Source organism: Mandrillus leucophaeus, unplaced genomic scaffold, assembly GCF_000951045.1.
Source record: "Mandrillus leucophaeus isolate KB7577 unplaced genomic scaffold, Mleu.le_1.0 Scaffold12, whole genome shotgun sequence".
Classification (NCBI taxonomy): Eukaryota; Metazoa; Chordata; class Mammalia; order Primates; family Cercopithecidae; genus Mandrillus; species Mandrillus leucophaeus.
The window spans coordinates 438,429-455,358 of record NW_012100320.1 but is presented as its reverse complement, the minus strand read 5'-3'; the positions used below and the strand labels follow the sequence as shown (position 1 = coordinate 455,358).

General features: G+C 44.4%; 2 protein-coding genes across 2 annotated transcripts in view; one reads left to right on the top strand and one right to left on the bottom strand.

Annotated features, from left to right (window-relative positions):
- TLN2 (talin 2) overlaps window positions 1-16,930 on the bottom strand; it is a 294,008-nt gene that overhangs the window by 200,165 nt on the left and 76,913 nt on the right. Inside the window, exon 3 of the mRNA XM_011967667.1 lies at window positions 964-1,135. Within this exon, the coding sequence (XP_011823057.1) occupies window positions 964-1,099 (136 nt within the window). The 5' untranslated portion in view covers window positions 1,100-1,135. The remainder of the gene's footprint in view (window positions 1-963; window positions 1,136-16,930) is intronic.
- LOC105530245 lies at window positions 2,877-11,233 on the top strand. The gene is made up of 3 exons (XM_011967652.1): window positions 2,877-3,925; window positions 8,060-8,262; window positions 9,792-11,233. The coding sequence occupies exons 1-3, from the start codon at window positions 3,861-3,863 to the stop codon at window positions 9,905-9,907; spliced, it is 384 nt and encodes a 127-aa protein (XP_011823042.1). The 5' UTR covers window positions 2,877-3,860; the 3' UTR covers window positions 9,908-11,233.

The window sequence follows — 16,930 nt, the reverse complement described above, 5'->3', positions numbered from 1 at the left end:
TCCGTCACCCAGGCTGGAGTGCAGTGGCTGGATCACGGTTTGCTGCAGCCATAAACTCCTGGGTTGAAGCTACTTTCCTGCCTCGACTTCCCCAGTAGCTGAGACTACAGGCGCATACCGCAACACTCAGCTAATTTTTCAGACTGTAGTAGAGACAGGGTTTCACCCTGTTGCCTAGGCTGGTCTCTAACTCCTGGGCTCAAGCGATCTTCCCGCCTTGGCCTCCCAAAGTGCTTGGATTCCAGGTGTGAGCCACCATGCTTGGCCTATTCTTTCCATTTTTAAGATAAGTTTTATCCCACTTTCACACTACAGACGTACTGATTTGGAAGGGATCCAATTTCTCAACTGCCTGTCAAATAAATACTAAATAAAGGAAAGACACATAGAGAGAAGATAAAGGGAAGGGGAAAATAAAATGGTACAAGTGGCTTTTGTTTAAACTCAGATTAATGGGGATGAGTGATTTAGCCAAACTTCAAACAAAACATGTATCACAAATGTCTTTTTTTAAAAGTTTGAGATAAAATGTATAAAGTCCCTGTAAAAAAAAAAAACTTGAAATATAAGACCTGTCCTGGTTTCAATGGCAGTGGAAAGCGTTCAGCATGGGAAATAGGGTTTAGGACACATATCGCCAATATTGTTAGGGCAGCTTCACTTGCACTTTCTTGGGACGAGATGATACATGAGAACGTGATCTGTAAACTGCAGAGCATAATCCTCATGTATGGGAGGGTCAAGTTGCTGGGCACAATGACAGTGATGACTCAGCGGTGGGCATGGTCATTGTCATCACAAGTCTCACAGAGGAAGCAGGTAGTGTCTGATCTAAGAAGACATTTCATTTGAAACATAGGCACTAATAGGCTTGTGTACCACCTGGAGCCTCTGCCTCTTTAGCCAAAAAGTGAAAAACATGCAAACACATTTTAAGAAGCCAGTAAATAACCCATGACCTACCTTGCCCAGTTTGTGCCTCAGGTACCCGTTCCCGAATGACTCGACACGCATCATACACAGCTGTAGATGGTTCAAACTGCATGGTCTTCACCACGTTGCAGTGGCGGACACAAATCTTTAAGGACAGGGCCACCATCTTCCTAGGTGATGCGGACAGTCTCACTTAGAATGTCTGGAAAACACAAAGAGACAAACCCGGATGCTTACGTGAATAGTTTGTCTCGGGGAAAAAAACAAAAAAAAAGTGCTGGACTTAAAAATCAATTTTAAACAGGGAAAGAGAATAAAACAGCAAATACAGAGAACACTTTAGGTTCAAAACACATTTTAAAAATCAATTTTGAAAAATTTAAAGGAGGACAACTACAAAATATCGGCTAACAAGCAGAACCCCGAGGGTGACAAGTAGACCCCTGAGGAGGAGGGAGCTCCAGATGTTCACCACACCTCCCTCTGAGTAGTTCCCCTCCTTGGGGTTTCCGAGAAAAGGTCCTGGGAGTGGAATTTCCAGAGTTAATGTCCTCGAGGCAAGAGGCAGAGAGCCTTGGGCACCTATGACCGAGTCCTAAAGACAGCCTCAGTTCCCTGGGTCCTCTCAGCTCCTGGGGACAGAGAAGAATCAGGGAAGCCCTCTCAGGTGCTCCTCCTGGCACAAGGGCTCCACCACCCCCCTACCAAAAGACTTGGCTTCTGCGCCCAGCTCCATCACTAAGAGCCTGTGTCAATCTGAGAAAGTCACTTTGGCCACTCTGCCTCAATTTCTTCACAAATAAAGTGGCTATAATGATATCGGCCCTGAACAGTGCATAAAATAGAATCCCAAGGAAAGATCAATGTGAGGCCAGAGAGGCCAATCTTAAACCCAAAGGGTACCAAGAAGCTTCATGTGATTGGGGTCTCAAAGTGAATAAATGCAACTCAATTCTGATTTTGTTTAGACAAACTATGGAGATATTTTGTTTCTTGTCCGGCTCAATAGCTTTAGAAAATACACAGGTGGCTGGGTGCAGTGGCTCACGCCTGTAATCCCAGCACTTTGGGAGGCTGAAGGGGGCGGATCACTTGAACTCAGGAGTTCAAGACAGCCTGCCCAACATGGTGAAACCCTGTCTCTATTAAAAACATAAAAATTAGCCTGGCATGGTGGCATACACCTGTAATCCCAGCTACTTGGGAGGCTGAGACAGGAGAATTGCTTGAACCCGGGAGAGCTGAGATCATGTCACTGCACTCCAGTCTGGACAACAGAGTGAGACTCTGTCTCAAAAAAAAAAAAAAAAAAAAAAAAAGGGGGAAAGGGAAAGAGAAAGGAAAGGAAAGACACAGGTTTAGGCTAAGTTTGAATTCGTTCATAAAAGCCTTCTTTTAAAAATGTAAGTTCAACAACTTAGTGCTTTTTCTTTGAGTTGGTGGCTCATGGTGTATTTCCAGTGTCTGCTCTATTTCATGGCCAAAAACTGACCTGTCCCCTACTCACTTAACCCAAGCTGGTCTCTATCAAATATACTCCTTGGGCACAAGACAGACAGAAAGAAACCTGTATCACAAATGCTTTTCTCTTTGTGCCTGAAGAACCAACTCAGACATAACTAGCTGAGTGTCATCCCAGCAAGCAAAACAAGGCCCTTTATAGCTAGTAGCTAAAAGAATCTTAGAGCAGCTCGGATAACATCAATCCACAGGTATTTCAAGCTCACTCTCTTTCTTGTGTTTCATTAGAGAACCTGCAGGTAGTCAACCTGGACTCTAGCTTCTTCCCACGGAAGAAGGGAGGTGCCAGGAGGCAATGAGATGGCCACAAGGCAGAGGGGACAGCAGGCTGCCGAGGCCCAGGCAGTGCTGCAGATGCCTCCAGGGTCTCAGTGTCTCGGCATGCTTGATTGCTGGCGTCCTAACAACAGGTGGCTGGGTCACTTGGATACAGGAGATGTTTTTCAACAGATGCTCTGGTGAACGCGGGCATGGTTTACACGGTCTCACAAAGCAACCTTTCAGGCCGTCCAACTGCAATGTCATTCTGACCCCTGCTTGCATTCTGAATGAATTTTGCCATGAAAATTGTAAAAATATTCCTTAGTTGAGAAATGTCAGGATATACTTCTCAATAAACAACAGCAGTGTTCACTGGGAATCCGCCTAAAACTGAATTAATTAACTAAAGCCTGGGCAGTGGCTGGATTGCCAACACAGCAGAGGGGTTTCCAAATATCTGGCAATTCCCACCTGCAATATTGAAGATTTTTAAAGCCATATGTAAAAGTTCCCCGCTCCCCCCTTTATGGGCCAAGTTAACCCAGCAACTCCTCGATTGGGGGAAATAAATTTAAACTCTAGAGATAAATGGACTAATTTGCTGTGATGTAGATCATTCCATGGCTGGTCTGTCCCCTGGGGCTGGCGACAATTGCTAAAATCTGTGACTGGTGGTAAGAGTCAGTGAGGAAAGCCACAAAGCTCCACGCTGTCATGGATGCTGTTTATGGGATGCAACAGAGAGGATGGGATGGTTAATATCATCTGTTCCCTGGGAAAAGGAAATGTTTTAAGTGTTGCTGTGTGAAGGCTGCCCTCCCCAGGCTAAAAACTGAGCTTTCTGAAAGGTAAATGAATGGTCCCCCTAACTATGCAGAGAGAGATTCCATCAAAGCCGAGAGGGAGCCGTGACATGGACCCTAGAGCCAAATGTAACAGCAGGACCTAATACTGGGAGCTCAGAAGGAAGCAGAAGACACACAGAGGAGCAAGGCAAAAGCGGCAAAAGGGGCAGCAGAATCGAAAGAGGGAGCCCTGCAGGACATGGCAAGCCGCCTGGGGCTGCGGGGTCCACAAGGTGCACAGGAGAGAGGCTCAGAGAGCTGGGAAGCAGACAGGAAGGAGAGAAGCAGAAACAGGAGGACATGAAGGAAAACCCATGTCCAAAACAACTGGAAAAAGAAAGGCTGCTGGGAGCAAAGATTTGGAGGTGAGTTTCTTTGAGAGGTATTCAGTGGAGAGGTAGAGTTGAACACAAAGATGGAGAGAGAACTGGGTGGGAGGGGCTAGAAAGACCACCTAGGGAGTGAGGGCGAGCAAGGCGAAACCTAATGACTCAGTTCTGGGAACAACATTCTGAATTGGCAGAGAAGACACTGGCAAAGGAGGCACAGGGGTAGGTGAGGGAAGAGAACAGACAGAGGGTGGAACCCAGGAGAAAGCATATCAAACAGAAGCGAGAGGTCAGCTGTGCTCACTGCTGGTCACAGGTCAGCTAAGATGCAACTGAGACATTGCAATTGAATCTGGCAAATTGGAGGGCTTTAGGGGGATGGGGGTCGGGGGAGAGCCTGGAGTAGCAGGTTCAGGAGAGAGATGGAAGACAGGGGTGGCCCAGCAGGTATGGACTTGTCTCCTGAGCAGGTATGCTAGGAGGGGGCAGAGGAACAGGCAGTAGCTCAGATTTATGCTTTTAAGACTTTGTAATCCAAAAGTGCACATCACATGGTTGCTGTAAACTCCATAGGGAAGTTATCTACATAGACATGGTTTCCACCTTATTATGGTCCTAGAGACAGTCCCAGGACAGCTAAGTGCCCTTCCTCACCGTACATAATCTCTCTTCTGCACCAGGTGCACATGGCTGCCCTGGGTCTATTGCGGAGAAGGTGAGTGGCTAAGTCTGGGTTCATAGAAACGACCCTGGGTGCGGAGTCTGAGGTGCAGGCTCAATTCCAGGCCTCCTGATGCCTTTGACCTCTGGACCTGTCACTTCCCCTCTGCTGCCTTCAGAGAGCAGGAGGTGACCTGCTGCCACAGAAGGAGCTTCCTGATACTCAATGCTTGGTCAGCTATTCCCGTTGGATCCTCAGTCTCCTCATCCTTACATCTCAAGAGGGGGCAGGGCATGCAATGAAGGGTAGTTCAGGGTAGGTGTTCAACAGACAAGAAATACTACATTGTGTATTATATAAGACTTGTGGCCTCAACTTTTTTTTTTTAATCACCCAAAAACAACTATTGCAAAAAAGCATCACAGGAACACAATATACCAAAAAAAAAAAAGAAAAAAGAAAAAAAAAGAAAGAAAGAAAAAGAAAAAAAATCCTGAAAACTAAACTAGTCATTCTTATAGAACACCACATATGGGTGTAAGACTAAAATCCCCAGCATCGCCTTCTCACTTCTGGCTCCCTGTTTTATTAAGATTTAGTTTTTCTAAGCTCGAGATAAGGCCAACAACTGACTTCCCAGAAATGTCTCTAAAAGGCCAATACTTTGTAATCTACAACATTATATTTAAAGACAAGGTATTTTAATTATTCTCATGCAAGATAGTCACTGACATAGGGAAACCTAGATGAGCTCTGAAATCAAAGTATATGGGATTTATTCAGCATTCCACAAGAACCACAGCAATGAGCTGTTTCTAGCACCACTCACAACAAAATGAGACACTGGCAAAACGGACACTTGCTGGAATCAAGTACCATGACTTACCCTATAGCAAAAAGAAAGTAGGATTAAGGCCAGGTGTGGAGGCTCACGCCTGTAATCCCAGCACTTTGGGAGGCCAAGTCGGGCAGATCACCTGAGGTCAGGAGTTTGAGACCAGCCTGGCCAACATGGCAAAACCCCGTCTCTACAAAAAATACAAAAATTAGCTGGGCGTGGTGGTGGGCACCTGTAATTCCAGCTACTCGGGAGGCTGAGGCAGGAGAATCACTTGAATCCAGGAGGAGAAGGCTGCCATGAGCTGAGATCGTACCACTGCACCCCAGCCTGGGTGACAGAGCAAGGCTCTGTCTCAAAAAAACAGAAAACAAAGAAAAACAACAACAAAAAGAAAGTAGGATTAGAACATATAGCAACCAAGAAATGTAGACTAAAGATGACTGTGTGTTTTCCACACTTGTGAGAAATTTAACTGTACATCCACTAAAGCCCTGCGAAAATGAGGCAGCTCAGACCACACACCTCAACAAAGATTTATGCTCCTTGTCCACTGTGATGTTTTCAGGGCAGCACAGCCTGCAACTGGTCCTGGCCTCTACTTTTCTGTACCCAAACCCCTCTCCAGGCTGTTCATCGTGCAGACTCTGAGGCTAGGACAGCTGATCAGGTTTCCTTTTCTAGTTTCGCTGCATGAAAGTTCAGAGTCAAATCTCTACAATTTCTTGCAGAGTTGTTATAGTCTAATCCCTTTTTCTATTTTATCTTATTGTTTGTTTTTCCTTTCCCCCAATTTGAATGACTACTATCTTATTGGATCTTAAGTGTTTTTTTTTTCCTCAAAGACTGGGTATAAATTCATAAAACCTGCACTGTGTTTCTTTTCATCATCTTGTCTCACTCTGACCATTTCTGCCCTCATTGTATGTGTGAAGGTTGCATGACCCAACACAAAACCCTTCTGTGGTTTCCTCTGTGGAAATGGAGCTGATGAAACCAGTGGTGAAACCCAGACACTGTCCTTTTAAAATACACTTTTCTGTCCCAGGGAGCTGTAAACAGCCCAGGATGATGGCAGCAGTGCAGGTTGCTCAGGATCACCCTGGTTCACCCAGGGACAAACAAGCTCAGCTCCAGCAGAGGCCTCCTTCTCTGCAAAATAAATGCCTGTCATTGGTCAAGATGAGCAGCCTCCCCTTGGATCTCTACCTATAAGGGAGGACCACGAGGTGCCCCGACCCCACCTGCCTTACCAGCTGCGTGACCTGAGCTGGTCACTTAACTGCCATCTGCCTCAGTCTCCTACAAAATGGGAGATAGTAACAGATCTACCTATAAGATTGCTAGAGAATTAAATGAGTCAAAGGCACAGAGAAAAGGCTAGGTAAGGGCTTATTGTTACTATTGTTATTATTATTATTTTGAGATGGAGTTTCGCTCGTTGCCCAGGCTAGAACGCAGTGGCGCAGTCTCGGGTCACTGCAACCTCTGCCTCCTGAGTTCAAGAGATTCTCCTGCCTCAGCCTCCCGAGTAGCTGGGACTACAGGCGGGTGCTACCATGCCCAGTTAATTTTGTATTTTTAGTAGAGTCAGAGTTTCTCCACCTTGGCCAGGCTGGTCTCAAACTCCCAACTTCAGGTGATCCATCTGCCTTGGCCTCACAAAGTGCTGGGATTACAGGTGTGAGCCACCGCACCCAGCCTGGGCTTGTTATTATTATTAATAACATTAGTCATGGGAGCTGCAGAAACAATGGAAGCAGCATACTTGAGTCGGCCACCATCTGAACTACAAACATCATTTTATTGCTTATTTTGTATCTGTTATGTACTAGATAACCTAACAGGCATTAGGGGGCAAAGACAGGCACAATTCCTGTCTACATGGAGCTCACCTTCTAGTTAGCCCTTTATTCACTTAAATAAATAGAGTTCCTGTGGGCCAGGTGCAGTGGCTCATGCCTGGAATCCTAGTACTTTGGGAGGCCTAGGTGGGCAGATTATCTGAGGTCAGGAGTTTGAGACCAGCCTAGCCAACATGGTGAAATCCCATCTGTATGAAAAATACAAAAATTAGCCGAGCTAGTTAGCGTGTGCCTGTAGTCCCAGCTACCCAGGAGGCTGAGGCAGGAGAACCACTGGAACCCGAGAGGCGGAGGCTGCCGTGAGCCAAGATCGCACCACTGCACTCCAGCCTGGGTGACAGAACGAGATTCTGTCTCAAAAAAATAAATAAAAATTAAAAATAAATAAATATAGCTCCTATGTTTATTTTTATGGCAGTCATACAACATGCTTTTCCTAGACACAGAACTTTCTGAGCATGAGCTGTGAGGCTGAGTGTGTGTGTCAAGCAGCTAACTCCTATAGCCCCTGGGCTGTTTCTCCTGGAGGTCACTTAGGTTCCCCCAACCCAAGAGTTCAAGAGGGAAAAGTCCTCGCGCTGTGGGGCAAGGCTGGCATTACTATCAGCTTCCACCCTGGGGCTTGCTCATGAGCTCTGCCTAGGGGCAACTTAGGGGAGACACAATGGGGGCTCTGCACATTCCTGTGTAAAGCAGGGGTTTGTGCCCACCTGGCAAGACCAGAGGGCCAGACCACCATACCTCAATGGGGCCTTGGAGGTCTATAAGAGTAAGAGCTGGCCACCATTCCCCTCTTCTGCCTCTAGCCACTGGCTCTCCACCGTGACCTCTTGGGAAGGCCTCTGTGCCCAATTTTGGATGGCTGTACTTGCTTCAATTCATCTGTGGCTACACCTCAATCTCCTGGGAATGATTCAGCTCTCTCAAAGAAACGCCAAGGAAAGAGCTTCCCCTTCTCCACTCCCTACCTCTCTTCTACAAGGGAGGAAGAGAAGTAGCTTCTCTGCAGGTAAGAACCCACCGTGGACTGGGTCACAGCCACCCACAAGTACTGCAAATGCCAAAGCCAGGGTCTTGCCCTCCATCTCGCTCTGCAGGACAGTCTGGGCTCAGGTACCCTGGGGCTTGCCTTGAACATTCGGACTCCAGGCACTGAGCAGGTCAGGCATAGACAGGTGCCTATCTGTCCCCATCTAGGAAGGTAAGTCAAGTCATGCCTTCACTGGGAGGCAGCTATCTTTAATTTAAGGAGGGACCAGGAGGCAAGGAAGCAGGGCAACCCATTTGATCTCATCATCAGTCCAGCTTTACCAAGGAGCCACATCTTCTGAAAGTTACCAAGGCCCTCCCTATTAATTTTGTCAACCCACTGGGCCCTGGATATCTCTTCCCAGCTGGTAGGAACCCAGAGGGCAGGGCCTGAGTGGAAAGGCTCCCCTAGCCTCGGTATCTACACTTGAGAGAGCCCCATGCTATAGTAAGCTCAGGGAAAGCAGCAATGAACACAGCTCATGTGATTTTCCATGTGGCTAACAGCCACTTAGAATAGGACCAGGACAGCTAAGCTCCTGTCTGTAGCCAGAGTGGGGAGACCAGAAAACTAGCGAGAATATTTATGTAAGAATCCCTGAGTTCTCCCTTATGGAGGCAAGAGAGGCCAGGAGTACTGTTTGAACACTTCAACTAGAAATAACCATTGTTAAAAGGTCAAGTGGTAAATGAACAAAGGAGAAATCATTAACCACCCACACAAGTGTGAACTTAGCAGCAGTCCATGCAGGTCAGTAAAAATTCCAGCCACGTTGTTGGCTCCCTCCCAGGGCTGCTTTGCAAACCCCATGTATCCCTAAGTAAACTGCGGGGCCACCACAGTTCCCAATATAGCAGCAATAAGATATAGATAGATATAGATCTAGATATAGATCTAGATCTATAGCCTAGTGTCAGGAATACATTTGCCATTAGAAGTCCATCTCCCCTGCTGGCTTCAGAGGGCAATAACGCATCAATAGAGTCATCTTTGTATTTCAAGGCCTAGCACAGTGTCCACCATACAGTAGGTGCTCAATAAAAATCTGTGGACTTAATACATACTCCATGGAAAGATTTAACCAGATTTTCCCCTAAATTAGTCATTAGGAATTACCCACAGTAATATCACAACTAAAGGATGAACAGAGGGCCAACATCCAGCAGACCAAGCTATGTCTCAACAACAGCCCGCTCTAGGAAGCACAGATGCTGAACTTCAAGGCTGACAAGATGAAGCTCTCCATCTGGGCAAATGAACAACTCAAAAAAAGAACCAATGCCACATCAGTCAGAAATAACTGGAAGCTCCATGAGAGCAAGGACTATGTGTATTGCTCACAGTGAAGTGCCTGACACAGAGAAGGTTCAATACATATTTATTTAGTGCACGAATGGGGTGGGGAGAAGTCAGCATTTCTACCCTCCACTAAGAACCAAAGAGAGTGCCCACAACATGGAATACAAGAACGATGAGAAAAGACCTTTGATACTGTTTTCCATTTTCAGGTGAAGAAACTAAAACCTTGAAGTCAAGAGACCTTCCCAAAATTCACATTGCCAGAAAAGCACAACCAACCTTCTCACACTGCCACAATGAACAGAGAGGGTATGCACACGGTTGATTAGCGCCCTCCCAGGATCCCTCCAACTTACCCTCCCACTGCCAGGCAGTTCTTGGCACTGGCACCTGGAATTCCATCATTAAGTATACTGTTGGTCATAAAGATTTGTCCCCAGTTAAACTTCGCAATAAAAATGGATATGTGCATTTGCTGCCTATCACTGTCATAGAAATGGTAAGTTTCAGAACCCTCCAGGCAACTTAGCTGAGCTCTGCCCTTTATTAAAGATGATGCCTAATTAAGAGGAAATTCTGCTGAGGAAGGGGTAGTGTGCTACAGAACACACTAGAACTCTGGCACAGTGGAGAAAGGGCGGTGAGCAGGGGAGTACGAAAAAAGGACTGGCTGAAAGAGAGGGGAGCCGACGCCTATGTTCTCACAGCTTTATGATTTTGCCTAGAGCCGATCTTTAATGCACACATAGCATTTTGAAATGTATGGAAAATCAGGTTCAAGCTGCTTAGCCCAAATATTAAGGCCACCACCCAGCCTCATCTAACCCGCTTCCTATCTTCTATGCACATTATAAGAATCCTCCATACTAATGAAATAGATGATTTTTCAATCTCTGCAAAATTGCTTCAGTTATTTCAGCCTGTGTGTCTGAAATGTGACCACCCTCCGCTCCAGGTCCTCGGTTACCCCTCAACCCAGCATCCAGTTTTGGTTCTATAAACTAGTCTTTAAACTCTGCCCCAACAAGTAAGGATCTGTCTGCTCCCCTCAACTCTCGGAGCACTCAGCTGCGACCCTGCTCCAACACCAGCCCTCCTGGCCTGAGTCACCAGTGAAACAAACAGGAAATGCTATCACCTGATGACCACTCAGCACTGAAGTGTTCCATGGTACATCCATGTATGTCTTGTCCCTGGATATGATCAATAGGCTAAAAAGTTAAAAAGATTTTGATCTTTTTTTGCACCCCCCCTTTCATAGATAAAAACAGAGGTTCTGGGAAGATACGTGAATTCCTGGCCTGTGTGTGGAAGATACTGTCGTTTTTTGTCGAACCGTGAGAAGGCTGTGTCAGCCCTCCAGCAATCTCACTATTCCCCTGTGGTTGCCAAGACAGCTGAATAAATCATTCATACATTTCAGCCCTCTTGGAGTCTACCTTTCAGTCCTGCTATTTTCCTCCTCTTGTTACAAGCTTCAGAAAGAAGGTGGCTCTAAACTGAACTCTGACTTTGAATTCTTTTATACATTAACTTATTCAAATGATTGAAAGTAGATTGTTTACAAAAATGGATACAATAGAAATGTAAAAGGTCAGGTCCAAGAAAAAAAATAGAAGAAAAATAAAAGTGAAGGTCAAGACCAGTTGAACTATGAATTATTTACCATTTTTCTAGATAACAGGGAATAACTCATCCCATTACTTGTTTTTGTTGACCCTTGGTGGCGAGCCTATACAATCTCAGGAAGGCATATTCTGTAGGCTCCTGCTGAGGCTGAGCAACACAGGCCCTGTCATTAAGGCACACACCACTGTGATGGATACAGATACACTTGACTTTTACTGGGAGTCGGGGGGAAAGCTTGGTTCTACAGTGATCGGGGAGGTCATTCAGGGTTTTCTTCCAGACTGACCCTGGAAGAATGAGTGACAAGAACTGTATGCAAGTTCCTTCTCAACTGACTCTCTTCATGCTGGGCTTAATTTGAGAGTGAGAAAGTGTGGCCCCCATTGAGGAACATCTGCTAAAAGCAGCATGGATCTGGGTTGCCGAGTGACCATGCAAACCTACATTATCATGCTTGCTTTCACCCCAAAAATGGAAGAATCTTGCACTTCCTAGCTCCATTTCCTTCCCCTGCAAGGACCAGCGAGGAAAAGGCTGAAACCCCACACCACACATTACTCAAAAAGGCAACAGCACATTTTTGGACTTGGGCGAAATTTTCTTCAATCTTGAAGAAAAAAGGAAAGAAATTAAAAACCTATTCTTGCCATTTGTCTATGTTAACCTATTAACCATAAATTAGAAGGACCTAAAAATCTGGCATATATTTGGAGAACTGAAACAAACCAAGAAACCTGACTAAACTTTCCATTTGTATAGACTCAAAGTCCATCCGCATATCATCGCATTACCAATCCAGGAGTCACAGAACGAACTGGATTCTCCAAAGGCTCCTCATTTTCTACCACCACTCATTCCAAGGTTACCCCCATCTTATACCTAAAACTTGCAATGTTTCAGTTAAACTATATATACATACATATATATATCTATCTATCCTACAGTATCCCTGATCTTAGACTTAGAAGTCATTAAGTCTAGTTCTCTACAGGTTATGTAAATCCTTGCTGTAATTTTCCCATCCTTCTGCATGTAAGAATTAAAACAAATAAATACATATATTTAAAAAAATTTTTTAAGTACATAGTAGCAGCTAACATATGTAAGTGATTACGTGCCAGGCACTGATGCTAAGCCCGTTTTATGTTAAGGCACTGAATCCTCAACATAACCCCATGCTAAGGGGTTTAGACTTCATCCAAGCAGGACAACAAAAACAGAGCAGTTATGTGAACTTGACCAAGGCCATGGATCTGAGGGTTCTGCCTCCTAATGTGTGCTGTTTAAAACAGAAGGGAACATGGAGAAGTCGATACAGTGCTTATGCCAGGAATGCAGTAAAATGGGAAAAAAAAAATTTTATTGATAATATTGTTTTTATTAATAATTGAACTTTCACTTGTTGCATTATTATATGTCACACACTGAACTAAGCACTTTACCTAATTATTCTGGAAAATCATTAGGTGAGGGAGATCCTATTTACCCTAAATTAGGCTTAATAGAGATTATGTCTTGTAAGGAACAGGCAAACACAAGAGGAAAGGTAACCCAGGTCTGTCTGAATCTAGACTTCCATGTCTGGCCCCACCCCACTCAAAGATAAATATCACTAACATTTGGACACATTTCCTTTCAATGAATATGCATACTTTATGTGGTTGAGATGATATGCTCTATATAATTCTATATCCTAAGTTTTCCCCATTCTAATTACGTAATATTCTCCCACAGTATCGCAAACTCTTTACAAACACTGTTTTTAATAAATACATAATATTGTGGCCGGGCGCGGTGGCTCAAGCCTGTAATCCCAGCACTTTGGGAGGTCGAGACGGGCGGATCATGAGGTCAGGAGATCGATACCATCCTGGCTAACCCGATGAAACCCCGTCTCTACTAAAAAATACAAAAAACTAGCCGGGTGAGGTGGTGGGCACCTGTAGTCCCAGCTACTCCAGAGGCTGAGGCAGGAGAATGGCGTAAACCCGGGAGGCGGAGCTTGCAGTGAGCTGAGATCCGGCCACTGCACTCCAGCCTGGGCGACAGAGCGAGACTCCGTCTCAAATAAATACATACATACATACATACATACATACATAATATTGTAAATAAGGTCCCATAATTTAATAGCTGTATCTTTTTGTGTATATCAGCTATTTGCAAGTTTTCACTATTACAAATAAGGATGCAGTAAGGATTTTTTTGTTTGAAACCTCTTCTGTTTTTTATTTCAGATTATTTTCTTAAGCTAAATTTCTTCCTTTTGTTAAAGGAATCATCAGCATTTTTACAAAGCAACCCGGAAGATAACAAAACAACAAGAAATAATGAAATCTGAATGTACAGGTATCAGCTGTTTGATTTATGGGTTAGCTAAATGAATATGCCTTAACAACTGGGAAGGCCAATAATCAATCCAGGTTTTATAGTTCAATCTACCCCACAGAACCATCCTGCCATCCAGGGCTCAAGCTGCAACGGACCACACCAACAGACAGAATTGACAGAGGAATGAATGGGAGAAAAAATATCTGGCATAGGCAATAAACCAGATTTACAGAAAAGAAGCAGAGAAAAGATAAATGTTTAACAAAAATTTTAAAATATATTACAAACAGTGGAAATGACAGAGAGAAGGAGGAGGATTGGACTAGACTTTACTACAGAAAGCCGTGTGGATGCGCATAGTGAGCAGCCACGTGCTGCTGTCTGTAAGCCCAAGTTTTTAGAACTGCCTATCAGACCGAACCCCAATTACAAAAAGGATATTAACTAAATTGAAGTAGGCTGATGAAGTATCATTTTCCTATAGTTAATAAAATAAAGACAGATCAAAAGTCTTACCAATTTCATCGGTGAGTTATGAATAAGATTTGTATTTTCAAATAGCAAAAAAACAAATCAAACTGCAGCCTGGACACATACATATTACTTCATCAAAAGCACAAGGAAGAAACAAACACGTCCCCATGGGAGATGACATGAAACGATGAATTCTCAACAGCACAGTTGAGGACAGTGTTTTAAAGGATTGTTTTAAGATACTGTCACATTTGCTGTACCTCCACAATCTGGACTTATTCTTGAAAAACAATTCCAAAAATAAATATAAAACTTAAGATAAAGCTGGAAAAATATCAGAAGAAATGTACAAACCAATCAAAGAGAAACAGGGATAAACAGTAAGAATCTCTAAGGAAATGGTAGGACTAAAGAACCCCCTGAATTGGCAAGGGGCCTCATCAATGGGAATTTGTGCTACAATCTTGTGTCATCTGTCAGCACCAGTCTATTAAACTGATATTCATCTTGTCCTCCAACAGTGCACCTAGCTTAATGCTATGGGCTGAATTGTGTTTCTTCCAAAATTCATATGTTAAGGTCCTAACCCCCAGGACTTCAGACTGCGACGTTATTTGAAGATGGCACCTTTACAGAGGCAATCAGGTTAAAATGAGGTCATTAGAGCAGGTCATAATCCAAATTGACCGTTGTCCTTATAAGAAGGAGAAATTTGGACACAAACACACAGGAAGGATGATGTAAAGAGGACAGGAAAAGATGGCCATCTACAAGCCACGAGAGAGGCCTGGAACAGATCCCTCCCTCACAGCCTTCAGATGGAACACCATGACCTTGAACTTCTAGCCTCCAGAACTGTGAGACAATCAGTTTCTGTTATTTAAGCCACCCAATTAGTGGTATTTTGTTAGGGGACAGCCCTGGCAAACTAATCTATTTAGCCAGGCTAAATATGGCCCAATTAGGATATTAGTAAGTACAATAAGCCTAAATATAGTTCTTTTAACACAAAATGGCAAGTAGAACAGTTAAATGTAAGTGGTAATCAGTAAAATAATTATAAACGTGTGTGAATATGTAAATATAGGCATAGCTGGGCCTCATACCTATAATCGCATTGACTCAAAGGCTTAGGTGGAAGGAGTGCTTGAGCCCAGGAGTTCAAGAGCAGCCTGGGCAACATAGCAAGACTCTGTCTCTACATAGAGACTCTGTCTCTATGACCTATGATCATATCACTGCACTGCAGCCTGAGTAACAGAACAAGACAGCATCTCTAAAACAAATAAACAAATATAAGCAAAGATGCAGGTGCTGGTGTAGGCAATGACATATGCACATGCATATGTATATATTGTTCCCAAGGTCACAAAGCTAGCAAATGATAGGAACAGGACTCTAACCTGGGTATATCTGCCTCCAGGGCCCATGTCTTGCTATAATACCACCATACTGTACCACCTAACAAAACTACATGGCAATTTGAAAATTATCTGTAAGAATAGGATATGATTGATGCTACATAGAATTTAGGGTGCTTCCAGCCAAGTAGGAAAGAGACTATGTTAGCATTTTGTTAGAGTGGCAGAATTATACTTTGTTTCCTGTTTGTTTTATTTTGGCTTTTGTTATACTGGAATTAAAATAAATAAATTCAACTGCAACACAAGCCCACTTTCGGTTACTCTAATACAGATGAAACCAAATAGTGTTTTTCCTTGTCAGATTGCTCCCCCATCATATAAAAAGGGATGGGAAGCACCTCTGTGGAGTCTCCCTCCACATTCAGTACAACCACCTCAAATTGCAGACATAAATATCTAGGGCACAGTATTTTGTGGATATAGAGGGTAAGGTTCAGATTCTGGGCCTAGGGGAAGGATACAGGTCAATCTACATCCATTTATCAATAACTTATAATGCACAGGACACTGTACAGATTACTTCAGGAGAATAAACAAGATGGAATAAGGCTGGTCGTGCATTCACGTGGCTTAAACTCTCACAGCAACTCTCACAGAGAGTTGGCAGGTGCCATGTAGTAGACCAGCTGCTGCCTGTAGAGAGAGGAGCACTGCCTTGCCCGCCGAGAGTTTCCACAGGCCTTGGGGAGGAAAGCAGCAAGCAGTACAGGGTGACAAGTCTGGAATAAGAGCCAGGTCACGCTGATCACTAAAATCCTTCCAACATGTAGTGAATCTAGGATGAAGTCACACCTCTAGGGGTTCAGGTCATTAGGAGTCCTTGAGATTCCTGAAGGACTTTGAGATTATTCCAGGGCCTTCTCGACCTTCCCAGGCAAGACCTAAGCAGGTGAGATTTAGTCAGAACAGAAATGGCCTCCAGCACTAGCAAGAGCTGCTCAACCTTAACGCCACCCCTCACAGGGGCACTAGCCCCCAGAACGAGACTATATCCTCCGTTAACTACTTGTTTATTATCACTGACTGCCTAAAAGCAGTGGCAGGGGCTGTCTACAAAGCTGCAACAGTAAGTTTGTATGTAAGATCAGGGGAGAGCACACATAACTTCTAACCAGCGCCCACAGAGACTTCGGAGCCACTCTCTTACTGGTGGTCCAATGCCTGCACCTTCTGTGATCCTTGTGGGCTCTCACGTCACCACAGCTCCCGATGAAACTGAGGTTGACAGATTTTATCATCATCTATAGACAGGAGACTATTAAAAAATACCTCACTATGAAACTATCAAGGTCGGGCATGGTGGCTCATGCCCATAATCCCAGCACTTTTGGAGGCTGAGGCAGGAGGATGGCTTGAGCCCAGGAGTTCAACAGCCTGGGAAACATAGGGAGACCTCGTCTATACCAAAAAACAAAAGAAAAAGAGAGAAAGAAGAGGGAGGGAGGGAAAGACAGACGGAGGGAGGGAGGAAGGGAGGGAGGAAGGGAGGG

Coding starts and splice junctions, on each gene's coding strand:
- LOC105530245 (XM_011967652.1), top strand. CDS start 3,861: ATGAAGGAAAACCCATGTCCAAAACAACTGGAAAAAGAAAGGCTGCTG. Junction 3,926..8,059: donor CTGGGAGCAAAGATTTGGAG/GTGAGTTTCTTT, acceptor TTCTGCCTCTAG/CCACTGGCTCTCCACCGTGA. Junction 8,263..9,791: donor GAGAAGTAGCTTCTCTGCAG/GTAAGAACCCAC, acceptor TTCCATTTTCAG/GTGAAGAAACTAAAACCTTG.